The sequence below is a fragment of the Dermochelys coriacea genome, chromosome 2 (assembly GCF_009764565.3).
Source record: "Dermochelys coriacea isolate rDerCor1 chromosome 2, rDerCor1.pri.v4, whole genome shotgun sequence".
Taxonomy (NCBI): domain Eukaryota; kingdom Metazoa; phylum Chordata; order Testudines; family Dermochelyidae; genus Dermochelys; species Dermochelys coriacea.
The window spans coordinates 36436105-36462720 of NC_050069.1; the positions used below are offsets into that span (position 1 = coordinate 36436105).

At 41.1% G+C, this 26616-nt stretch overlaps 1 protein-coding gene and 1 long non-coding RNA gene across 2 annotated transcripts in view; one reads left to right on the forward strand and one right to left on the reverse strand.

The window, feature by feature from the left end:
* The window catches only part of DPYS (dihydropyrimidinase), a 50211-nt gene extending 33141 nt beyond the window's left edge, over window positions 1-17070 (forward strand). The window contains exons 8-9 of the mRNA XM_038392618.2: window positions 5218-5425; window positions 15683-17070. Of these exons, the coding sequence (XP_038248546.1) occupies window positions 5218-5425; window positions 15683-15778 (304 nt within the window). The 3' untranslated portion in view covers window positions 15779-17070. The remainder of the gene's footprint in view (window positions 1-5217; window positions 5426-15682) is intronic.
* A 2318-nt stretch (window positions 17071-19388) lies between these two features.
* LOC122458611 lies at window positions 19389-26579 on the reverse strand. Its single transcript, XR_006278682.1, has 2 exons — window positions 20985-26579; window positions 19389-19731 (listed from the first exon to the last, which is right to left on the reverse strand). It is a non-coding gene; the product is annotated as an uncharacterized LOC122458611 (long non-coding RNA).
* Between the last annotated feature and the right edge of the window lie 37 nt (window positions 26580-26616).

Consider the following 26616-nt stretch of genomic DNA (forward strand, 5'->3'; position numbering starts at 1 on the left):
ATGGAGAATTGGGAATGGAGCCTGACGGAGGAGGCCTGCAGGGAAGATTCTGACATCTCTCTGAAAGATTACCAATGGTGATGTGAGGCAGTTAAAAAAAAACCTACAAAATCAGCTGCATTAGCCCTTCTGTGTCATTGCACAGTAACAGCAAGTTGGGTGTTTTCGGTGCATGCTGAGTTGCTTTGCTTTGCTTTGCTTTTCTTTTCTTCCTCAGGTTATAAGAATCTATAGGATTCAGAGTGACAGCTCAATGAGCCAGTAGCTATTGCACTTGACACAGGTTCCATTTCCAACACTCCACCAGTCTGGCCAAGACTTCCATTTTAAGGGTCCATTTCACATTGAAATATTTGGCCTATTTCTGCAGGATTCACTAGTTCTTTTTGCAGAAAAAGTGTGGTGCATAAGTCTCAGTTATGTATTTAAAAACCTCAGTCTCATAGCTGTAATGCTTTCTGCATTGGAGCAAGCGGTCTGAGCAGAGACATGTCAAATGTACAAACTAATTAAAATTACTAGAAAAGATGTAGGAGTGGGTGGGTGAGATTCTGTGGCCTGCGCTGTGCAGGAGGTCGGACTAGATGATCAGAATGGTCCCTTCTGACCTTAGTATCTATGAATCTCTATGAATCTATGTAATAAAAATTACTTGGAAGCCCAAGGCGACAGCAGTAGTAACTTATTTTCTACCAATTTAGGATTATTTTAAGCTCCTATATTTACTTATTCATTAAACAGCACTTGGATAGGAAAAGAACTGTAATATTATCGTATTTATGCTACATGACCTCTTCTTACAGGACCCAACACACACAGCACCCTAGTACATCCTGTACTTAAATGTTGAATGAAGAGTCTTAGGGAAAATCTATGTGGGTAGCTGTACTCACTGACCATTATTATTTTTAATTCAGGCTTTGCCCATGAACATGAACGTGCAATACATGTTGATTGAAACTTCCCCCTCACCCTGATTGCTCTCATTGGGTGTTGTATGATGTGTGCATGTTGACAACCCAAACCCCAGTGAAACAAAAGCAATTAAGCGTTACATTGCAAAGGGGAGGGACAGTGGGGAGCGCACAGCAATGTGCATATATGAACACACGCTGTCAGCTCTTGTTTCACTGACACCTTTTAATGCCTGAGAGACATTGACAAGTAGTGATTTGGCCCTGCAAAGGCAATGGGAGCAGAGCTTCTTGTAGGGTCAGGCTTTAACAAGCTTAATCTAAAGATCACTAAAATCAATTGGAGCCTTTATGTTGACTTCAATAGGCTCAGGATCAGGCCCTAAGTACCTATGCATTTATCTAATATTGGTGGACAAATCTGCATTTATTTAAAATAAAAATCAGCAGCCTGTATCTGTCATGTTTTTTGTCAATCTTCAGCCCCAGCTGCACACGACTCTTTGCCAAGAGACTGCTTGTTATTTTTCCTAAGAAAGAGAAACACAACACTTTAGCAGAGCAACTTGTGCTGTCACGGTGTTCTTAACCCCTTTGAAATGTGAGCATAATTTTGAACACTTCATACATTTAATACCAGCAATTAGATACTTTGATGAAAGGTGTCATTAAAAAACTAGGAAACATATAATTTTGTGTGTGTGTAACACATGTATAATGATATTTTCAGCAGATCTTATTCTTCTATATATACCCATGCACACTCACTCACTCAAAATCAAAAGTGGCTTTACTGAAGCCAGTATAGGTCCAGATGTGAGCAAGAGAAGAACCAGGCCTGATGACTTTAATAATCCTACTAAACCAAAAGGTTGTTTTCATTCTGTCCCACTATGGTTGATCTCAGTCTGCATTTGATAATGTCTAGCTTGGAACACGAACCTATGTAATTAGTAACCAAAGCTGAAGTACTTAAACTCATCAATGTACTCTCTTGTTCAGATCTTGGATGCTTGCAGTCAGATTATACCTTCCTTACATTGAGTAATTCCTTAATCCAACAGAAATCCCATTGCTTAAAATGGGGCCATTTGCAGCCCCAATAAAGATGGCAGATTTGGGCACTTAGATTGAAAATTGGCAGCAGTAGTTCAGATGCAAGTGCCATTAGCTGAGCAGTCAATATCATTCAGACATCCAAAGCAAATACAGGAACTTTCAGAAGCTTCCTGGTAATGATGCTCAGTGATGATCTTGTCAACAAGAAAAGGAGTACTTGTGGCACCTTAGAGACTAACAAATTTATTAGAGCATAAGCTTTTGTGAGCTACAGCTCACTTCATCGGATGCATTTGGTGGAAAAAACAGAGGGGAGATTGATATATACACCAATCTCCCCTCTGTTTTTTCCACCAAATGCATCCGATGAAGTGAGCTGTAGCTCACGGAAGCTTATGCTCTAATAAATTTGTTAGTCTCTAAGGTGCCACAAGTACTCTTTTTCTTTTTGCGAATACAGACTAACATGGCTGCTACTCTGAAACCTGATCTTGTCAATGATAACCACAAACACTTTCATGCAAAATTGTATTGTCATGCTCTCTGGGTCAATCAGTGCTGCTCTGGCTTCTGTTTAATCAGGTGTTCGGTCATTCTTTCTACTTTTGCAAGTCCTGGGACACTTCAACTGTTGTGGCTATTACCAGGGATTCCTAAGGGTCACACATAACTATGGAGAGTTTTTTAAAATCAATCAATTAATTTATTTTATCAAGGAGACTGTTCTTAGATCATGCAGTACTTTCTGAAGATTAATACCTATATTACGCAGCTGTAAATGAGCTTTGTGGAAGGCAGCGTCCAGAAAATCCATTATGTCATCCAGTCAATTTTATCACTGCCATTGGATTTCTTTCTTATTTGTGCCATCTCCCATGAATTTCATGTCTCTTTTTGTTTAGCGATATGCCTACCTGATGTGCCTCTGCTATAGTATGCTGAAGTAGTCTCCATGATGAGTGTAAGGATTTTAACCATGTTACTTTTTTGAGTAGCTTCCACATCTTTTTGATACCTTTCCAAGTTTAATGGTTCAGTGCTAATGTATGATAGGATATGATCCCTAAAGATAATTCCATCATGGGCACTGTTGCAGTTGTACCCATAAAGGTACCACAGAAAGCTGCGCACAGAAACACACTTTTTCTATAGTTATTGTTAATGCCAGTGGGTGTGCTGGTTCAAAGTTTTTGGTGGGATTGATCAATATTGAGAGAATGTTCTTGAGCTTTTCCTTCCATCTCTTCAATCTTGGAGATGCGTATAACCAAGACTCTAGAAGATGATCTTGACACTGAAGCATGTGTACATGTCTGTTTTCTACTTAAAGTGTGCTAAATAAAAAGCATCTTTTCCTTTGGGCAAAGCAGCCATTGAGAATACAGCGCTTGTGAGGCATCTAATGAAAAGTCAGCTGCCACTGAGATTCGCTATAACACTTAATAGCAATTACTTCCACTAAGTCTTCATGATTTACAGATCAATATGAAAGGACAACTACACGTTCTTCCAAAAAACCCGGAAAAGTGTGGTAGTTCAGTCACTAAGATTTTCCTGCATCTGTTTGCCTAATTAATCCTTTAAGTATTTGATGCATGAACACTATTGAAAATGGTAAACCCTCAAGAAAATATTTATTCAAAGTCAGTCAGGTATATTAAGACTTTTAGTATTGCTCTTATTAAAAATATAATTATTGCTTATAATTGCTCTTCTGAAAACTTATGAACATAGGGAATACCATCTTAGCTTTGTCTTTGAAAACTCTCTTTCACAAAGCAAGGCCTCTGAAATAATGTTAAGGGCTGTATTTTTACATACATAATACCTCTTTGTTCAACGTAAGTGGCCAAGGCTGAAAATCTCTGGCTACTTCCAAAAGATGTTCAGTAAGTGAAAACATAAATATAAATGTAAACAATAAAAAGGCAAAATGCCCAAGTAAAAATAAAACTGAGAGGGGACATGAAAGATAACTAAATAAAAATCACATTCCCAATCATACACTTAATGGGAGGCCATGCATCAGGCCTAGGGGAAAAGAGCCAGGACATTTGAGTTCTAATCTCAGCTCTACTGCTGACTCTCTAGCCACTTAGGACTTCTCAGTACGGAAATAGCTATTGCCGAATAAGCTATACATAAATCACGCTAATTATTTCACAAGATGGTGATTTTTATTCCAGAATAGAATGTCCAGACAGGGAGTTATTATAGAAGAGTTATTCTGGTCAATTTCCTCATTTAGACAATCCTTTCATCTCTTAAGGTTCATCTATACAGCGAGTCTCACAGGCCAGGTTGACAGACTCGAGTTTGGGCTATGGCACTTAAAATAGTTCTGTAGGCATAATGTGGCTTGGGCTGGAGTTCGGGCTTTGAAGCCCCTCCCCCTCTTTAAGCTTCAGACCCCAAGCTCCAGCCCAAACATTTACGCAGCTGTTTTTAGTGCCATAGCGTGAGCCCAAGTCTGTTGGTCTGGGCTCTGAGATTTACAACCACTCACTGGGTAGATGTACCCTTAGTTCTATCTCTTAGTCTGCCCATCTGTAAACTGGAGATAATAATGCTCCTTTACCTCAAAGTAGTATTGTGGTGTTTAATTAACATAAATTGCTTTATATCCTTGGAGGAATGGTACTACAAAAGTGCTAAGTAGTAGTATCATAACCCCAGTATAGTAAAGTGACATAGTGTAGGGACATGGTGTTGAGCCCTAGGTCACCAGTTCAAATCCAGGCCAGTCTAGCAGTGACCAATATTCATTACCAACTTCTGACTCTCCAGGGACTTATCTTGTTAATACTTCTCAATCTCTTACTTGCCAGAGCCAAACGTTTCAAACCAGAGGTTGCAAGCTCGCTTTGGTTGAAAGGACACATTTTTTCCAGGCTGTAATTTTGAACATAGACATATTTGTTAAATTATGAGATAAATCCAAAAACAAGGATCTGATCTGTTTTTTTTTTAACACTAACCTCTTTGCAGTGGAAAATTCTGCATTTAAGGCTGCAAAGTCTCTTGCATTTGAAATCCCTTTTTATTCTTTTGAAATGCAATTACTTTTCAATGAAATGTTAATGCTGTATTCTATTTTTACAGCTGCTTCCATGATCTATAGTGCAAAGCTGTAGTTTAATAATACTGCTAAATTTTCTCCCTCTCCATTTCTCAGAGCTTTATGTTGGAGTCGAATGTAAGGATAATAGTAATTTGTTTGGGTTTCTGTTTGTTTTGAAAACAGGACTATATCTGCAAAGACACATCACCATGCCAACAATTTCAATATATTTGAAGGAATGATCTGCCATGGGCTCCCAGTTGTGACAATTTCAAGAGGCAAAGTGGTGTATGAAGGTGGAGTTTTCAATGTCACAGCAGGAGACGGAAAATACATTACACGTAAACCATTCCCTGAATATGTCTACAAAAGAATCAAGCAGCAGGATGAGGTTAATTAAAACAATACATTGCTGTAGCACTTGCAATCTTTGTGCAATATGAGGAAAACTAGCTTTTTTGGGGTGTAGGGGAAGGAGGTCTGGGTTTCTGTGATTATTTCATTTGCCTTTGTGATCAAAATGTGTCCTGACTGGAGAAAGTGAAGCTGTAGGTTGGAGGTGAAGCTGCAGGTTGTTCTTCCTCTTTTCACACAAAAACACCTGGGGCTAACTCCAGTTCTCAGGTATATCTGTGTAAGTTGGAGGTTGAGATCATATGCCTTTGAAATCTTGGTCCCGTTCATGTACAAGTGGTCACACTGGTCTAATCATGATAAGCTCTGAGCACCAGTAATCACCATTGACTTAACAGAAGTTATAGATGTTCAGCACCTCATAGAATGAGATCCTAAATTGTGAAAAAAGATCAGCAATTTTCTAGCTCTTTCATAGTTAGATATTTGGGGCTCAATCCTGCAAGGTGCTGAAGAGTGTAGGATTTGAGGTTCAAATAGGTAAAGAACAAGTTAAGAATAACTTAAACAAGTGAGATGTCTTTAGGTTGGTAGGGCCTGATAAAATACCTCCTAGAACAGTGGTTCTCAAACTAGGGCCACCGCTTGTTCAGGGAAAGCCCCTGGCGGGCCGGGCCAGTTTGTTTACCTGCCGAGTCCACAGGTTCAGCTGATCGCGGCTCCCACTGGCTGCAGTTCGCTGCTCCAGGCCAATGGGGGCTGCAGGAAGGGCGGCCAGCACATCCCTTGGCCTGCGATGCTTCCTGCAGCCCCCATTGGCCTGGAGCGGCGAACTGCAGCTAGTAGGGGCCACGATCGGCTGAACCTGTGGATGCAGCAGGTAAACAAACCAGCCCGGCCCACCAGGGGCTTTCCCTGAACGGGCGGCAGCCCTAGTTTGAGAACCACTGTCCTAGAATACTTAAGGAACTGGCTGAAGAGATCTCTGAGTCATTAGTGATTATCTTTGAGAATTTATGGAGGACAGGAGAGCTCCCAGAGGACTGGAAAGGGGCAAATATAGCACCTATCTATAAAAAGGGGAATAAGAACAACCTGGGGAATTATAAGCCAGTCAGCTTAACTTTGGTATCTGGAAAGATAATGGAGCAAACAATCAATTTGTAGGCATGTAGAAGAAAATAAGAAACATTCAACATGTATTTATCAAGAACAAATCATGTCAAGCCAACTTAAAATCCTTCTTTGACAAAGTAACAACCTTTTGGATAAGGGGAAAACAGTAGATGTGATATATCTCAACTTTAGTAAAGCTTTTGATTCTGTCCCACATGACCTTCTCATAAACAATTTAGGGAAATATAGTCTAGATAAATTTACTATAAGGTGAGTGCACATCTGGTTGGAAAAGTTCACTTAGAGCAGCTATCAGTGGTTTACAATCAAGCAGGAAGGGCGTATCAAGGGGGGTCTCACAGGGATCTGTCCTAGGTCTGGGTCTATTCAATATCTTCATAAATTATTCGGATAATGGCATAGAAAGTACACTCATAAAGTTTGCAGACAAGGAGGAGGAGCAAGCACTTTGGAGGACCAGATTAAGCAATGGGACAAATTACCTAGGGACATTGTGGACTCTCAGGATTGGAGGTTTTTAAGAACAGGTTAGACGCATGCTTGTCAGGGATGGTCTAGATAATCCTTAGTCCTTCCTTGGTGCAAGGGACTGGACTAGATGACCTCTTGAGCTCCTCTGCAGTTCTACAGATCTCTGATTCTATGATCCAGCAATGCACAGCCCCAGTAGTTAATGTGCTTAATGCTTTGCTGGATCAAACTGATGCTCAGTATTTTCCATGATCAAGTTCTCACTGTCTACATTACTAAAGGAGGAAATCTGTGAAACATTTAGATTGACTGTCTTATGCCTGTTCACCATGTACTGGTCATGAGAAAGATTTTTGCTGCTTTAGCCTTGCTGACTTCAGGGTGTGGGATTTCAAAAACACCTAAGTGACTTGTGCTTCTAAAGCATTTAGGTGCTTTTGAAAATCCTGCCCTGAATCAGTAATATTCATAACACTTTCTTAGCCCTGAAACAGATCAACATACACGTGAGCTTTTTGCAGTTTGAAATGTTTCCAAACCAATTAATTGGGTATATTGTTTGCTCCAGTACTTCCCTCTTCTGGCCAGATGAAATATATGTGCCAGAGGTTAAGTGGGTCTCTCTCTCTCTCCCAACTGACTTCCGCTCTGTAAACGCATTTCCTGTAGGAATTGGTAGCCTGCCTGCTAATTGACGTACATAATACAAATAGGGTTACAAAATGCTTTTTTCTCTCTGCCAACCTCCTAAAAACATATATTCTTTTTGCTGAGAATTAAAAGGAGATTACTGTTTATTTAGCTTCACAAAGGAAAAAGAAGGGCTGGATCCTATACAGATCTTGTATAGATTGGTGTAAATTGGGTAAAATAGAGCTATCCTGATGTACACCAAATGAGGATCTGACCCAAATTATTCTTGATTCTTTGCCTGATATTTGCCTTGAAATCAGGTTCTTCATTTAAACATCTCCCCAGGTTCTTGTATGTATTATGTTCCCCTTTCAATGTTTATAAGAATTTTGTGTTTGTGTATTCTGCTTTACATAATTTATCTATAGTGTACTTTCTCAAACATTCCTAAAGTAGTCAAGCTTTTTCCAGAGCTCTGCTTAACAATTGTCACCTTTGGCCCAATCCTGTGAAGTGCTGAGCATCACCTGCAAGGTGCTGTGTGCCCTGAATTCCACTGATTTCATTGGAAGTTGGAAACATTCGGCACTTTGCAAGTCAGGGCACTTTATTACTAGTACTCTGTCTTCATTGTTTAACTTTGGCTCTGTGGGTTTCTAATGCAAAATAAATGACGACATTTAATGCTAATGCTAGTTTACTACTGAAACCATTTCTGGAGCCATATTATACCAGCAAATATACAGGATGTTCATCTACACATCTGGGAAAGGTCCATGATTTATTTAATACGTAATGAGAGGCTCATTTAGCAGGTCTCCGCAGCAGGGCTGAGCCTTGGTATCAGAACACTATTACATCCAGATTTTGGTATTATGGCTAAAGCACCGACCCACCTGTGGGATTGAGATTAGTTGTGGCACTTGAAAAACAAAAGAACAAAACTGGACTGTATGTATCTTTTCAGAGGCAAATTCACAATTGAGCTAAGGACAGACTTGGCAGTCACAGGATTTCTTAGACTACAGTAACTGTGCCAGTTTACATTTCCCATCAGAATGAACTAGGGAGAATTTTCCCTAAACAATACATGAAGAGAAAATGTCTTTACAAGTGACTTCAATCAAACGTGATCTCTTTCCGACAAGAGCCAGAAATGCTGGAGGGGTGGTGTGCAGATCTGCAGTGGAGGGGACATCTTGCATCACTGTTATGCACCCACTTGTCTTGCCTGCAATCAGAGCAACATTGACTAGTTACTGAGGGATCCCTCAACACTCTAGGCCCTATTTGGACTACAAGCTGGGAGTGGAAGGGAGTGAGAGTAAAATGAGATGGGAGAAGGCCAGCTGTTCCTAAAAATGGCTTCAACAGCGCTTAAGGGAGTTAGCCAACCAACCCCAGTTAAAGGTTGATAGGATTTGAGTGTCAAACTCTCTTGGGCACTTTGAAATATGGTAGGTTGGGATTTTCAAGAGAGCTGATGAAAATGTTGTGAGGCATGAAATAGGCAGCTAGGAAATAACGGGTTTCATTTTCAGTTACGTGCAATTTTCAAATGCCGAGGGAAACAAATTAAGAAAGAACTGAACTGTTCTCTTGTAGGTTTGCCAACCTGTCCCTGTTGAGCGAGCACAATATGGAGAAGTGGGCTCAGTCCAGTCCAGCAGGGTAGGAAAATAGACATATCCCTAAAGCGTGGCTCTTCCAGGTAACTCTTTTCTACTTTCCTTTCTGCACCTTTCTGAAAATATGCAGAACAAATATTGCAACCCCTCTTGTATGTGACAAGTTTGTGTGGACTAAACACTCCTGGAGGGTGGGTGCCCTGTATCTTTAATTTTGATGAAAATATATGGCAAGTTCTATAGCCCATGCTTTGGAAGACCTCTTGCTGATGAAAGCTTCAAACAGAGGAAATCCTATGGGATAACTGAGCTGGAGCCTGGATGAATTAAGTGCTTGAATGAAACTTGCATCTGAGGAACAGTACAAAGGTTGAGCTAAGTCGATTGTTGAGATAACACGCCCCTTTTTAAGGGAGCTATGTCTGAGGCTATGTCTACATTTACTGGGGATTGATGCTGCGATGAATGCAGCAGGGTTGATTTAGTGGGTCTCCTCAGAGTTCTCTCCGATCGACTCTAGTACTCCACCAGAACGAAAGGAGGAAGGTAAGTCAACGCGAGAGCGTCTCCCATTGACGCAGTGCCATGTAGACACTGCAGTAAGTTGACTTAAGCTATGTCAACTCCAGCTACATGAATAACGTAGCTGGAGTAGCATAATTTAGGTCAACTTACCCCAGTAGTGTAGAAAAGGTCTGAGACAGCAACAGGAGTAGTAACAAAATCTAAACACAGAATGGCTCAAAATCCAACACAAAATTTTACTGAAAAATTGGAAATAACCTGATGTTTTTTAGTGAAATGAGCTTTAAAAAAAAATTTTACAGCCCCCCTGTTTCTTAATCAATACACTCGCCAAGGGGTATAATGTTTCTGGCAAGCACACAAACCTCTGTCAGAAGGAGACAGATGAGCTCCATGTCAGAGACGTTTTAGTTGACTCAGAAAGTACAAGAGAGAAGAAAGGAGTTAATATTAGCTGACTGACTGTATGATAAGAAGGCAGTGCAGCCCCCCGTGAGAAAGCAGGAATCATCTCTATCCCCAGTTCTGCTTCTTTCTCACTATGCGACTTAGTGCAAGTCATTTAACTTGTCTGTCTCAGTTTCCCCATATATTCAAAAGGCATAAGGAGGCCCTACCTACCTAATGGGTGTGTTTGTGTATAAAATGCTTTGGTGAGTGAAGACACTGTGTAATTGCCAAGAATTAATTATGATGATACACATTTCATACTCTTTAGTAAGCATGCTAAGTAGAAACACTTGTACAATGTGCATTAGTAAAGTGAGTTGCATTAACCAAGTTACCACACCTTAGTATCTAAGTTACAGTTATTTTTGTTATTCCCTATTCTAAACAGAGCAATGCAGGTTTATTTCAGATACTGCTTGTGGCTACTGTTGGTAAACGTCAATTTTTTGGTGGTGACTATTTCAGCACCTTTGCCTCAAGGAAGATGGGCTCCACTAGAAGGGTATTGGTCACATCTTTTCTTTCCTACAGAAAAATGCCATTAAGTATTTAAGAAGCAGAAGGGATTGACTCAGAAAGAAATTTTTAAAAAGTTATAGTTTCACTAAACAGTAATGAGAGGGCAAAATGACCACAAACAACAAGTATGTGAAGGGTGTATACCTCATGGCAGGGGAATAATTTAAGATTGGCCAGGCACGTAGGAGTCATCAGATGAAAAGTAAGCAAAAGAAAACTTAGGCTGATCATTGGGGGAGAAATTTGCTAATAGTGAGGTCTGCTAGCCAGTGGAACAGTATCCCAAGGAAAAGGGAAGAAGCTCCATTACTTGCATCACGTAAAATGCAGCTATACAAGGCACTAATGAATAAATATACTGCTGGGAACAAACCTGCAATGGCAAGATTATGGACTTATCTTTTCTATCTTTAATTTCTATGGTTCTGTGAAAGTCTCCAGCAGTGTGAAGCTTCATCCAGAGCATCAGTTGCAGTAACAATGAACAACATGTTATTTGTTTTCCTCTGTCATACAGGAGAGAGCTCTTGTAACAGAGAGCAACAAAGGCTAAAGCTGCAACAGAGCAAGGGAGCTATAATCATTCTTTCTAGTTCTTAGTGCTCTCCCTCTGTTATTACCACTTCGGAAGAGAAATGGCAAAGTAGTGAGTCTTTCTTTTGAAAGATTGTATCATATTGTCTTCCTTGTTTCTCTGTAGATAAAGCCAGATGAAAATGATCCTGCTTGCCCCATCTAAGCAATGCATTCTGGTGCCCGTCGTGAGCAAGTCCAGCATCAACTTCTGAAGAGCCAAAATTTACCAGCTGCCAAAATAGGCACTACAGATCTTAATATGCTTTAATGAGTGAATGTTGTCATTCTAGTAATTGCTTTAAAGGAATTTAGTTAGCTGAACCAAACTTTTATAACAGAAAAGTAATACAAAAAAGCAAAGCTATGTTAACACGACAGCTACTCTGCAAAGTCTTAAACTCTGACTGCTGGGATGGTATTTCTTCACATTTTACTTTTTAAAAACATCACCTCATCTAGCAAAATAGTAAGGCAATACATTTCTTTCTAGGGTTTAACCGAAGTATTGTTTACTCTCGCCCCATAAAGCCACCATAGATTAAGTCTAAATCTCTTGCTTCACATGGTAGAGAGGAGTTCTGTGTTCACGAATTCACAGATTAAGGCCAGCAAAGGACCATTATAATTGATTGTTCTGACCTTCTGCACAACACAAGCCACAAATTTCTCCCAGGTTGCAGAGTAGTAGCCATGTTAGTCTGTATTCGCAAAAAGAAAAGGAGTACTAGTGGCACCTTAGATACTAACAAATTTATTTGAACATAAGCTTTCGTGAGCTACAGCTCACTTCATCGGATGCATTCTGTGGAAAATACAGTGGGGAAATTATTTATATACACAGAGAACATGAAACAATGGGTGTTATCATACACACTGTAAGGAGAGTGATCTCTTAAGATGAGCTATTACCAGTTGGGGGGGGGACCTTTTGTAGTGATAATCAAGATGGGCCATTTCCAGCAGTTGACAAGAATGTCCGAGGAACGGTGGGGGTGGGGGAGGAGAAATAACATGGGGAAATAGTTTTACTTTGTGTAATGACCCATCCACTCCCAGTCTCTATTCAAGCCTAAGTTAATTGTATCCAGTTTGCAAATTAATTCTAATTCAGCAGTCTTTCGTTGGAGTCTGTTTTTGAAGTTTTTTTGTTGAAGAATAGTCACTCTTAGGTCTGTAATCGAGTGACCAGAGAGATTGAAGTGTTCTCCGACTGGTTTTTGAATGTTATAATTCTTGACGTCTGATTTGTGTCCATTTATTCTTTTACGTAGAGACTGTCCAGTTTAACCAATGTACATGGCAGAGGGGCATTGCTGGCACATGATGGCATATATCACATTGGTAGATGCGCAGGTGAACGAGCCTCTGATAGTGTGGCTGATGTGATTAGGCCCTCTGATGGTGTCCCCTGAATAGATATGTGGACACAGTTGGCAACAGGCTTTGTTGCAAGGATAGGTTCCTGGGTTAGTGGTTCTGTTGTGTGGTATGTGGTTGCTGGTGAGTATTTGCTTCAGGTTGGGGGGCTGTCTGTAAGCAAGGACTGGCCTGTCTCCCAAGATCTGTGAGAGTGATGGGTCGTCCTTCAGGATAGGTTGTAGATCCTTGATGATGCGTTGGAAAGGTTTTAGTTGGGGACTAAAGATGATGGCTAGTGGCGTTCTGTTATTTTCTTTGTTGGGCCTGTCCTGTAGGAGGTGACTTCTGGGTACTCTTCTGACTCTGTCAATCTGTTTCTTCACTTCAGCAGGTGGGTATTGTAGTTATAAGAATGCTTGATAGAGATCTTGTAGGTGTTTCTCTGTCTGAGGGGTTGGAGCAAATGCGGTTGTATCATAGAGCTTGGTTGTAGACAACGGATCGTGTGGTGTGATCTGGGTGAAAGCTGGAGGCATGTAGGTAGGAATAGCGGTCAGTAGGTTTCTGGTATAGGGTGGTGTTTGTTTGACCATTGCTTATTAGCACCGTAGTGTCCAGGAAGTGGATCTCTTGTGTGGACTGGTCCAGGCTGAGGTTGATGGTGGGATGGAAATTGTTGAAATGATGGTGGAATTCCCCATGGGCTTGTTTTCCATGGGTCCAGATGATGAAGATGTCATCAATGTAGCACAAGTAGAGTAGGGGCATTAGGGGATGAGAGCTGAGGAAGCGTTGTTCTAAGTCAGCCATGAAAATGTTGGCATACTGTGGGGCCATGCGGGTACCCATCGCAGTGCCACTGATTTGAAGGTATATATTGTCCCCAAATGTGAAATAGTTATGGGTAAGGACAAAGTCACAAAGTTCAGCCACCAGGTTTGCCGTGACATTATCGGGGATACTGTTCCTGACGGCTTGTAGTCCATCTTTGTGTGGAATGTTGGTGTAGAGGGCTTCTACATCCATAGTGGCCAGGATGGTGTTTTCAAGAACAAACTGATGGATTGTAGTTTCCTCAGGAAGTCAGTGGTGTCTCGAAGATAGCTGGGAGTGCTGGTAGCATAGGGCCTGAGGAGGGAGTCTACATAGCCAGACAATCCTGCTGTCAGAGTGCCAATGCCTGAGATGATGGGGCATCCAGGATTTCCAAGTTTATGGATCTTGAGTAGCAGCTAGAATATCCCAGGTCGGGGTTCCAGGGGTGTGTCTTTGCGGAAATTTCTCCCAGTAGCTCCTGAATCTAGTTCAACATCTTATGGTTGAATTACAGCAATCTTGCTATCAAGTGCTATACTTGGTTCCGCCTTCCTGGAAGAAGTTAGATGCTGTAAGAGATTATTCTGATCTAGTAGTGCTACCACTATTAGATGGTGGCCCTCCTGGGGATCTGTTCCAACCAGTCTGGTCAGGTGCTTCTTTTATCCCCTCTCCCAGGCTAATCTAGGGGTGGTGAGAAAACTGGTGGTGATCCTAGAAATCTGCTAGCATTACCCAGCTGCACTGCATTGCATGCTGTTATACAGACAAAACTGCACAGGATCGTTTCGGAGACAAGACAAGATGTCACGTTTATTATAATAATACAATTTGATTTATGACCAATAACTAATATCTAATACCTATGTATACACACACACACACACATATATACACGCACATATATCAAATGTTCTGCAGCTGCATATTTACCAGTCCTGAATGTAGCTTGAGTTTGTGGCTTGGGTTCGTACCTTGTGGCAGCTAACTGGCCAGGAAAGCCAGGCCCTTCCATGTTGGCAGCAGAATGTTATCCTCCAAAGTCTTCCATCTCACCCATCCTTTTTGTAGGCTTTAGTTTGAATCCAGAGTCTATAGATCTTGCTGTGTCATTCTGCCTCTGGGTTCAGTGTGATTGATCACCCGTCAATTGCAGACATGACTTTCAGCCTAGGACCTGGCTTTGATGTTTCTTCAATTGTACTTTGTTCTTTTCTTTTGAGGGTGGACTCTTGCTTTGTCAGGGCTGTTGTCTGGATCTTCAGCCCTTGGTGTTTACACTTTATTTCATCAGGACAGGCTGGGGCTGGAGGTTGATTCCATCATCCATCCATGCCTCATTCACACATCTAAACTACACTAATCAGATTACAGCAGGGTTTTGCAAAAATGAAGTGAACGTTTTAAAATGCAGTTTGGGTTACAACATGGACAAGTGTAAGGAATGGCAAATAGTGAACAGAAGTTACAATGTTGAAGCAGTGCAAGTTTCAGTGATTTAAGCAGCAAGTGGATTGAAAGTGAAACTCAATTAGCCAGTTATTGGGGTACCTGGTTTTATGAATGAATGTAGTTTCATTTATAATACTTTACGTATGAAGTTATATTAATAAAGTGAACAATTAAAAACAATTTCATTGATCAGTTCTACAATGCACAATGACACACACTACGCATAGAGAAGCATGAGTACAGGATGCAATAAAAGTTTAATAGGGCAACTTGGTCCAGAGTATATTAGCAATAACGAGAGCTGATTTAAAAAAAAGCTTCAAATTTTAATTTTTTTGCAGTACTTTCAATTTTGCAGGGTTTGAATCAGACCTATTTTCAATGTTTTTTTTATTCAAAATCATTGTTGGATTTTTTTCCATGGACCAAAACCTGGGTTTTGACAAAGGAAATGTTAACAAAAGTCAGTGTTTCCTGGAGTCTGTTTCTTTTAAAAAAAAAAAAAAAATGAAAAACTTCTCATTTGTTAAATTTCAACCCTTTTTTTCCTTTGGGAGGTAACTATATTCCCAGAAGGACTATGTTACGCTAATATCATGGTTCAACACTATATATGTATTCTGTTCCTATGTAAGCAGCCAAAAGCAGGGCCTTTGCTACACATCAATCCTGTTTTGTGTATTTTTTTTAAAACTGAATGTTTCCTTGTATTGTCCCTTATTTGATAGCAGTTTCTGGGAAAGCATGTGCTGCAGAAAGCTTGGGAGAGTGGTGAACCCAGCAAACCTTCTGTCATGCATGGAGCCATTGGGTCCCAACTTTGAAGTGTTAGGGACCAGCAGAAGCTTTCATGAGGTGTGGGAGCATTTTTGTCTCCACCTTGCTTCCATGTATGGATCAAGCAGGAGAGGAAGTCAGCTCAGAAGTTGATGGTGTTTGCCACCCATCTATGAATACTGCAGCTTTAACAGAAGTGGCCTGGTAGGGGCTGTGATGCTAGATCTGACAGCTAAGAATCATGACTTCTGCTTTAAAAACAGTCCCAGAGTCACTTACTGGCTTGTGTGAGAAATAAGCTTCTGGAAGGCCAATAAAGTCCTATGCCTATGGATAACAATGTAGAGATATCTCAGCAGGGTGGTCAATAGGGACATTCAGGAGGAACTAAGTTGGATTCCCACTACTCAGATTAACTTTGAGATGGCAGAGGGAGCAGGGCAATTTATCCATACAGTATTGCTGAAATGTTTGTTATGACTCTCTTCATCTCTAATGAGTGGAAACTTCAAACATGTGTGGAACCTGCAGATTTTTGCAATCTGCCGTACTCTGTGGCTCCTGCTGTCAGCCACAGAGCCACTACATTTTCTTATTAACATCTTTTGCTATTTGCCAGGGTTTTCAAATGTCCTTTGGGCTCAGGAGTTGTCTGAGGTGGCCCTGCTGAGATCAGAAGGCTGCAAATCATGACAGGAATTGTTAGTGATTTTTCCAGAAACTGCTGTTTTCACAGTATGATACAGAAAGTAGTTTTATGAATCATATAAAAATGTATGTAAACTGAGCTCTCCAAACCATGAAAGTATATTATCTGTGAAAAATATATAGTCTTTGTAGGCTCCTTGCACATATTTTTATGGCAGGAGAAATAAGAAACCTACATTTCATATCTTTACCACAAAACTTGCATTTCTATTTGGATTTCTTCAGTTTTATGCCAGAGTTTGTACTCCTTAAAGGAGGAAGCCTTGGGTTATTGGTAACTAATGAAGGGATGAGATGTCTATTAATTTATATATGTTTTAAATGTAATTAGCTTTTTAACTAATGTATAGATTTCATGAATACCAAACTATGCTTTTATTCACAGACTGTAACTGGGTTTTGCCCTTATGTATGATTTTTAGATACAAGAAAATTTATGATTTACTGCAAGTTAGTTAGGTCATCTCATTTCCTGTGCTAAATGGTCATTTTCCCATTGCAGATACAGATACTAAGGCACTAATAATAGGATCTTAGAAATTAGGGCTGGAAGGGACCTTGAGAGGTCATCTAGTCCAGCCCTCTGCACTGAGGAATGACCAAGTAAACCTAGACCATCCCTGACAGGTGTTTATCTAACCTGTTCTTAGAATCATAGTATATCAGAGTTGGAAGGGACCTCAGGAGGTCATCTAGTTCAATCCCCTGCTCAAAGCAGGACCAATCCCCAACTAAATCATCCCAGCCAGGGCTTTGTCAAGCCTGACCTTTAAGACCTCAAAGGAAGGAGATTCCACCATCTCCCTAGGTAATGCATTCCAGTGCTTCACCACCCTCATAGTGAAAAAGTTTTTCCTAATATCCAACCTAAACATCCCCCTTAAAAACCTCCAGTGACTGGGATGCCACAACCTCGCTTAGGAACCTATTCCAGTGTTTAACTAATCTTAGAGCTATTGGGAAAAACTTTTTATTTAACCTAAATCTCCCTTGCTGCAGATTAATTCCATTACTTCTTGTCTTACCTTCATGGCCATGAAGATCAATCAATGACTGTTTCCTTTATATCAGACCATAACACATTTATCAGGTTGCCTTTCAGTCTTCATTTTTTCAAGACTAAACATGCCCAGTTTTTTTTAAACTTTCTTCATAGGACATATGTCATTTCTGTTGCTCTTCTTTGAACTCTTTTCCAGTTTGTCCACATCTTCCTTAAAGGATATGTTACTCCAGCTGAGGCCTCACCAGTGCCAAGTAGAGCAGGACATTACCCCCTGGGTTTACATACAACACTCTGGTTAATACATCCCAGAATATTAGCCTTTTTTGTGGCTGCATCACATTGTTGGCTCACATTCAATTTGTCATCCACTATAACTCCCTGATCTTTTTCAGTGGTATTACAGCCTAGTCAGTTATTTCCCCGTTTTGCAGTTGTTCATTTGATTTTTTCCTTCCTAAGTATAGTACTTTGTATGTCTTTCCTGAATTTAATCTTGATGATTTAAGTTCAATTCTTCAGAGTCATCTTTAATTCTAATCCTGTCCTCCAAAGTGCTTGCAACCTCTCCCAGCTTGGTATCATCCACAAATTTTATAAGCCTATTCTTCACTCTATTATCCAAGTCATTAATGAAAATATTGACTTGTACTGGATCCAGGACAATCCCTTGTGGGACTCCCCTAGATACGTCCTCTCCATTTGACAGAAAACCATTGATAGCTACTCTCCGAGTGTGGGTTTGCAACCAGTTGGGCTCCCATTTTATAGTAATTTTATCTAGACCCCATTTGCTTATGAGAACGTCAAGTGGGGGTGTGTCAAAAGCCTTACTAAAATCCATCACTACTGCTTCCCTCCTATCCATGAGGCCAATAACTCTTTAAAAGAAGGAAATTAAGTTGGTTTGGCATGATTTATTCTTGACAAATGCATGCTAGCTATTCCTTATTATCCTTTTATCTTCCAGAGCTTACAAATTGATAATTTAATAACTTGTTCCAGTATCTTTCCAAGAATCAAAGTTAGGCTGACTGGCTTATAATTCCTAGGTCCTCTTTGTTCCCCTTTTTAAAGATCAGTACTATGTTTGCTCTTCTCCAGCCATCTGGGTCCTCACCCATTCTCCAGGAGTTCTCAAAGATAATCACTAATGGTTCTAAGATTGCTTCAGCTAGTTTCTTAAATACGCAAGAGTGAATGTCATCAGGCCCTGCTGATTTGCCTACATCTACCTTGTTAAAATATTTTTTAACCTGTCCTTTCCCTATTGTAGCTGGTGTTCCTTCCACTTTAATAATAATTGTGTTAAGCATCTGGTCCCAATTAGCAAAGACTGATGCAAAATAGGCATTAAAGAGCTCAGCCTTCTTGGTGTTGTCCTTTCTTAGCTCTCCTTCCCTACCAAGCTTTGGACTTATGTTATAAACAATAGATTTCAGCAGCCTAAAATGGAAGTGATTTGTTACGTTGTTGTTGAGAAGAAAGATCATCACACCCTTTCACTATTAACAATTATTCACTTCTTCATCAGGGTGAAAAGAAACAACTCTGATTCTGTATCCTACCTCCTCTCCAGTATTGTCCATGCAGAGGAGTCTTCAGGTGCACTTTTATAGTCACAAGTACTTATACTAGTTCCCCTAGTCAATCAGACTTCAGGTTCATCAGAGATCTGCCGACCCTAGATTAAAGCTGTGTGAACAACTGATTGATTCCCTGGCCATACCAAAAAAAGAAAATTGTTCTGGGTCAATCTGAAATGAATTTTTTTCAAAATTTTTGGTAAATCAAAAAAAAAAATTCAGATTTGGTTCAAACAAAATTTGTTTTATCTGACATTTGCAATTTTTATTTTTTAATAAAACTGAAGTAAATTTTGAAGTAGTTTTGAATTAAAAAATCAAGCAGTTTCATTTAAAAAATGACAAAATGAAACATTACAATTTTCAGAATTTTTTTTATTTTAAACGATTTGGTAAATTCTAGATGAATCTGCAGAATGCCAGTCAATGCAAATCTGCATTTTTCATTTATTTATTTATTTATTTTGGATGAAGAAAAAGCTTTGGATGAAAACTTTCACCAGGCTCTACTCCACATGCATAGATTTCATAGGCAGCAGCAGTGAGATAATTCCAGGCCTCCTGCTCCTAAAGTAGATACCCGCTGTGACTTGAACTAAAGAAGAATATCCACTGCCAATCATAGTATTATGGTGTATATCTTTTCTGAGCCACTGAAGGGCAGTTCTGATATTACATATCCAGCAGAGCAGGGGTGGCCAACCTGAGAGGAGAAGGAGCCAGAATTTACCAATGTACATTGCCAAAGAGCCGCAGTAATACGTCAGCAGCCCCCCATTAGAGCCCCACTCCCAGCACCTCCTGCCCGGCAGCCCCGCCGATCAGCACCTCCCCCTACCTCCCCGCACCTCCCAATCAGCTGTTTTGTGGTGTGCAGGACCTCGGGTGTGGGGGGAAGGAGCTAGGGCATGGCAGGTTCAGTGGAGGGGGTGGGAAGGGGTGGAGTGGGGGCAGGGCCTGTGGCAGAGTCAGGGATTGAGCAGTGAGCACCCCCCTGGCACATTGGAAAGCTGGCGCCTGTAGCTCCAGCCCCAGAGTTGGTGCCTATACAAGGAGTCTCGTATTAACTTCTGAAGAGCCGCATGTGGCTCCGGAGCCACAGGTTGGCCACCCCTGCAATAGAGGGAAGCTGGTCACAAGGACAGTAGGCAGTACATTACATACTTTCTACTACTTCATAGCCTATTATGATCACTCTCATTAAGGTAACACCCTGACTCTCAGGCTTATTTTAATAACCGCAAATTAATCTGTTCACCCTGACTTTTAGAACTTTGCAAAATTCATAGATTCCAAGGCCATAAGAGACCATTTTGATCATCTAGGCTAACCTCCTGTATAACACAGACACTAGAATTTTCCCCAAATAATTCCTAGAGCAGCATATCTTTTAGAAAAAATATCCAATCTTGATGTAAAAATTGTCAGTGATGCTAGAGAATCCACCATGATCCTTGGTCCATTATTCCAGTGATCAAATCCTCTTGCCCCCAACAAATCACTTCAGCAATTCCCAAAATCAGATCCACTTACCAGGGGCCTTCTCTCCTGTTTGCACTTCGCCAAGATCCGACTGCTGTGACTGGCTAGGCTCCTCTGGGGTAGAAAAGAGCTCCTAATTGCATGCATCTCCGAAAGCTTATGCTCAAATAAATTTGTTAGTCTCTAAGGTGCCACAAGTACTCCTTTTCTTTTTGCGAACACTAACAGAGAAACAAAGGTTTTAGCCTGGTCTTGAAGGAAGTCAAAGCTGGAGCATGGCATATTTAGTAGTGAGGGGAGAGAGTACGCAGACTCAGACCATTGATGGTTAATACCCTTCTGAATCCCTGTTCCCCTCACTTAGATCATGCCAGTCTCAATAGACAATCAGGTCAGCTTTTCATTAATTTTGCAAACAGAAGTTGAAGTGATTTGGGGATTTTTCACAGTAAATGAAACACCTTCCTTACTGACCAAGGGTGTCTAAAAAGGGAAGCTGAGCACTGGAGTATCAGGCAAAAGAGAAGGGACAGATGAATCAAAGGGAAAATCCAGCTGTCTGGTTCATTCTTTCAGTGTGAGTCTTTGCTGTGTGAGCTGTACTTCTGGGACTCGCTTCCTAGTGTTTCTCTCACTGCTGCTTGTGACCACCCCCTCCAACCTCTCTCTCAGAGTAAATCCATTAACTAGTGGCTGCAAATAAATAAAACCCTTAATTTCACATTTACACTGAGTGAGTCAGTGTTGAGTCGAAAGAAAAAATTAATTTCTTACATCTGTGGAAAAACTGAGATTAAAAAGGCTGGTGGCTGGGGGACCAATGCAACTTGAGCAATCTGTAAAAGGAGAGGTAAAACCCTCCAATACGAACAGGAAAACAGCCAAGGAGGAGATGAGGGACAGGGTAGAAAATATTATGTTCTGTGTTGTTTGGAAATGTAAGGGAGAGAAAGAGCAAGAAGTCAGACACAAACAGCCTTTGGAAGCAGGATAGCACCAGAACAATACTGTGCTGGGGGGATGTGGCATAAAATCATAGGACCAGATTCTTCCACCATTACTCACATGGAATAGGACCTTCTTCCTTGAGTAATCAATTGGAAATGAATGGAACTAACCAAGAAGTAAGATACGACCCCGTGTGAGTATGGATAACAAAATCTGACCCTTGGATAACTAGATCTCATGCTCCCACCATGATCATGATTCACCCAGATAGCTTATTTCTTGAGCTCTTTAGTTTCCTACCTTCTCCAAGTCAAATCTGTGCACAAGTTCCCTAGGCACAGAATCAAACAAATGGTCAGAGGAGCTCAGATGTTACTGGTCCTGCAGACACAGGTGCCAGTCATACATTTTTCATTTAAATTCAATGAAACTTTATTGGCATGACAAATTATGCAAGTGTCAGCAAAGTATCAGGAAGACCTATCCCTTGAGTATCTGTCAGAGGTAGGTATGTTTCCTCCACGGAAGGGCCATATGGTGTGTTTGGGGTTTGATCTACCACACTTTGCACTGTACACTGGGGACTTGACCTCAGCTCATATAGACAGTGGGTTACCCTCCTCGCCAAAAGCATTACCAGGATGGAAGATGAACCCTCCTACCGCAACTTAGACTTTATCTGCAGCTGAGAGAGGTTGAACAGAGTTTACAGAGGCTGCTGGTAACAGATTTCACAGCACCGACCTTTTGTAATTAAATATGAGCTATTTATCAAAATGGAAGTTTATTCAGATAGCACCATATGTATGTATGACAGTTTGCAGGTATGACACAAGGTTGCTTCCCCAAGAAGCTTGCAGTCTGATAATGTCAGAAGTGCCTCAGATTTCATTTTTCATATGCAGGCCTCATAATTTATTCTCACCTTCACTCTTCATGTCACTCATTCTTCTGGGTTACCCAGTGTATAATTGCCATGCATTGCAACTGATTCCTTTTTGGTGAGTCCTCAATATCTCCACTAGCTGATTTGTACAGCCTCTTGCAAAACAAACTAACTCCATTAAAAAAAAAAAAGAAAATTCCCCACAGAAAACCCATATGGGAACATTTACCACAGAACGATACCACTGTTAATGTACAGAAGAGGCAGGCCCACACCTGCCAACTCTCCTGGTTTTCCTAGGACTAACTTGTGTGGTCTCAATCCCAGGTGAAGTCCAGGGCAGCTGGTTTAGCTAATTAGATTACAAAGTGGACTTCTGGTCACTAGGGGCCACAGTGGGGAGCTGGGAATAGATACAACAGTTTCCTGGGTCCTGTTTTGAGTGATGAGGGAGATGGTAGTTCAGTTTTCCCACCCCTTCCCAGTTCATGGAGATGGAGAAAGGAAGACCCATTGGAGGATATGGAGCACAAGGGAGAGGAACAGATTGTTTTGCAGGAAACTCACAGGAGAACATAAGAGGATCACTGGCAGTAAACACACTTGGCCATACATACCAGGGGATGAGGAACACTGAAGGGGGATATACAGACAACACACCGAAGGGACACTGGAAGATTAAGAAACAAACCTCCCCAACTCACAGAACAGAGACAAACAGGAGAAAGACCAGGAAGCCCAGAGACGCATCTGCCCCTGAAGACTCCAGAGGGGTGATAGACCTGTCTTTCCTCTCTGAAGTTTCTAGAGGAAGGGTTTCAGGCCATTGGGCTTCCCCCACCCCAGAAGGCAACTGAGATAAAGGGGGTAGTTAAGTAGGGTGACCAGATAGCAAATGTGAAAAATCAGGACAGGAGGTGGGGGGTAATAGGAGCCTATATAAGAAAAAGACCCTAAAATTGGGACATCTGGTCACCCTAGTAGTTAAGGAACAGAGGATCAAGGAGCCTCCATATCCGAAGCTCTTAGTGCTGGTCTGAGCCCCAGTCTCTTTGAGGCCCTGAAGATAGTTATATTTAGAACACAGAAGTCACCAGAAGCATAGAATTCTCCCTTTCCCCCTGGGATAGCCAAACTTTTGTTAGAATGTTCCCTAGAAATTGTTTTTCTTTAAATGTTGGTAACCAGGCAGAGTGCTCCCCAGAAACTGAATATGGAAGACAACTGTGAGTCTGGCATTGCCCCAGAAGAGCAGCATAGCATTCCTCATCATCCTTTAGCTGCTACTTGTTCATTCCTCACCAGTGGTTTGAGGTAGGCAAGAGGGCAGATGAGCAAGTGACATGTCAGTTAATTAAAATATTCCTCAAAGAACTGGTTGTAACAATGATAGAGTTTAGGAGAAAGCACCCTAAAGTTTGCACATTAAATTCACAGATTAACCCAACCTTTCATTTAAATGTACATTTCTAGCCATTTAAATTTATGGAAACCTCTTTGTGAGAGGGGTAACGCAGCTGGATAAAAGTGAGTATACAACTCATCTGAATCGTTATTACAATTTTATTCTTAGCTGTTCAAGGCAGAGATTTGTCTTTACCTTCTCTCTTGTAAAACACCAAACATATTGTCAGGCTAAGTAAATTATAATTGGCCAACCAAACAGCAAATAACCAATGAAAAGCACTTCCAACTAGCAGCAGCAGTATTTCCAGCTGATGCTACACTTTGTAAACATTTCTAGCCCAGCTGAGCTAACAAGGACCAACAAGCTGTTATTTCTCAACCAGCTATCCCAACAGGCCTAGTTTCATTAAAGGAACACTAACATGGATGCAGTATAAATCTAGTAGTAAACTCCTGATCTTAAAATCCCCACACCCCTCATTGTAGGTGTCTAGCCCAAGTATTAATCCCCTTCTGGCTGTTGTAGGACAACTTTACCATTGCACCATGAAGCTTTCCTAGCCATCTTACAAAGAAGGAAGAAATACAAGAAAGAAGAGCCAGGTAAACAGCCAGGCACAAAACAGAGAGAGAGAGACACATGCACCCACTAGTCATACAAGGTAAGTAGTTTTGTATTCCTGCTACCAAATTTGCCACAATCCTTCACATCCACACTAGTATGCGTGCCAAAATAGCTGCTTCTCTTTAGTATCCTAATCAGCGCCATGGAAGGAAATACAAGGAGGATGAGGGAGCCCCTGTCTCCATCCATCTGCTCTAAAAGCTCTTCTTTCAGGGATCACAAAGAATCACATCAGCAACGAGTTTGTCAGTACTCGGTCAACTTGCTGATCAATTTTTCCTGAGAATTATTGCCTTTTTGCCATCCTCTATCACTTTCATATAATAACTAGGGCAGAGGAATGTGACCCCTCCACACCCCTTTTTATGCTATTTTAGCCAAGACTATCAATGATGCCAGAGTAGCCCGCTGGCTTTGTAGCATTCATACATGGAGCATAGGATGGACACCCCCAAAGGCTGCAGGACTGGAGGGAAATTTGGAGTTTTCCTCCTATATTTTCCCCCTTCTGCTCCATTCTCTCCTTCTTCACCAGTATTATGGCAGTACTTCTTACCATTGGTCCATTCTTTCCCCCCACATTACTAGCCACCCTCTGTGATTTGCCTGGCACACATGGTCAGAGTGTGGGAGCCAAGCAGAGATTTTTTTTAAAAATCATTTGCAATGATTGGGGCTTGTGTGTCACGCAGAGTGGGTAATACTGATGAGAGAATTCATGGAAGGGGCGGAGTACAGCAGTAACTCTTCTGCTGATTGTCTGGTTTTCCTTCCTCTGTTGTCTCTGGCCTCTTCCCACTCATTTTTCTTCTTACTCTCTAGTTGCACTTCAAAGTGAAATTGCTGTTAGCCCAACTAGAGGCAGCTCATGGACTTCTGTAGCTGGCCAATAGCAGGCAGCATTAGCCAGGGCGGGGTCATGACCAGGATGCCCAGAGACCATACTGATTCAGCACATCCCCTAGGAAGCCTATGTTTACACTCTAGAGCTCAAGTGTCTAGAGTCAAAAGGCTGATGCACTGGGTCACTGCACCACCAATATCCACACAGGAGCAAGTGTTGTTTTAGAATTAGTAGTATATATGGACCAAATGGACTTTGATGCTTAGCTTTAGCATTTGGTAAAGATGTGAGATCTAACAGGTGACAGCAGTCAGTAACTCCTGCTTAAAGTAGACATCAAAATTAAAACCAGTTCTCTATTTTTGACTTGCCTTGGAAAGGAAGTTCAGTTCAGCATTCAGTATCAGAGTGCTCCCAAATAGCTGATGATGACTAATCCTGTGCAGATTTACTTCTCTGAATTGCTTTGTGTTGCACAATGCACACTCATGCTGACGCATCATAAATTTCTTCATGAGACAGGGTGGAGAAGTGAGTGGTTTGGGGTAGCTGGTATGTGTTTATTAATACCATTCTGTGGGGGATTAACCTATTCAGAAGCAGGGTAGAAAAGCAATATCTCTCTGCAAAAGGGTTACTTGCCTATAAGGTTTTATTAGCTTCATAAGACCGCCATTTGCAGAGAGGAACCACTTATTCATACATCAGTGCTGGAAAACTTTAAATATGGCTTTATTACTGTAGGTTGGAGAGTCTCGTGTTAATGACTTAATGGGGTTTTTGCATGCATTACAGAGTAATGGTGTGTAATTGCTATTTTGAGGTTGCATAGAGGAGAAAGATGCTCTTATGGCTAAAAGCACAGGACTGGAATTCAGGTGTTTTGGGTTCTAGTCTTAGCTCTGCAATAGACTTTCTGTGTGATCTCGGTCTAGTCATGTATAATCTTTCTGTGCCTCAGTTTCACCTCCAGTAACATAGGACTTTGAAGGCTTAATTTATTAATATTAATAGAGTGGATTTTTAAAAGCACTCAACAGTGGCCTACCTCTATTCCCATTGAGGTTAATGGCATTTTATCACTGACTTCAATGGAAATAAAGTTAGGTCAATGCTAAGTACTTTGGAAAATCCCATCTGCTAAACCCATTTGAGACCCTCAGACTGAAGATTTCAAAGTACCGCACAATTCTTCCCCTACCCTTGCTACATACACTCCTCCTAAACCTTTTTCACAGAATCATCTCCCTCTGTGCTCCTGTCATAAATATAAAGGGAAGGGTAAACACCTTTAAAATCCCTCCTGGCCAGAGGAAAAACCCTTGCACCTGTAAAGGATTAAGAAGCTAGGAGGATAACCTTGCTGGCACCTGACCACAATGACCAATGAGGAGAC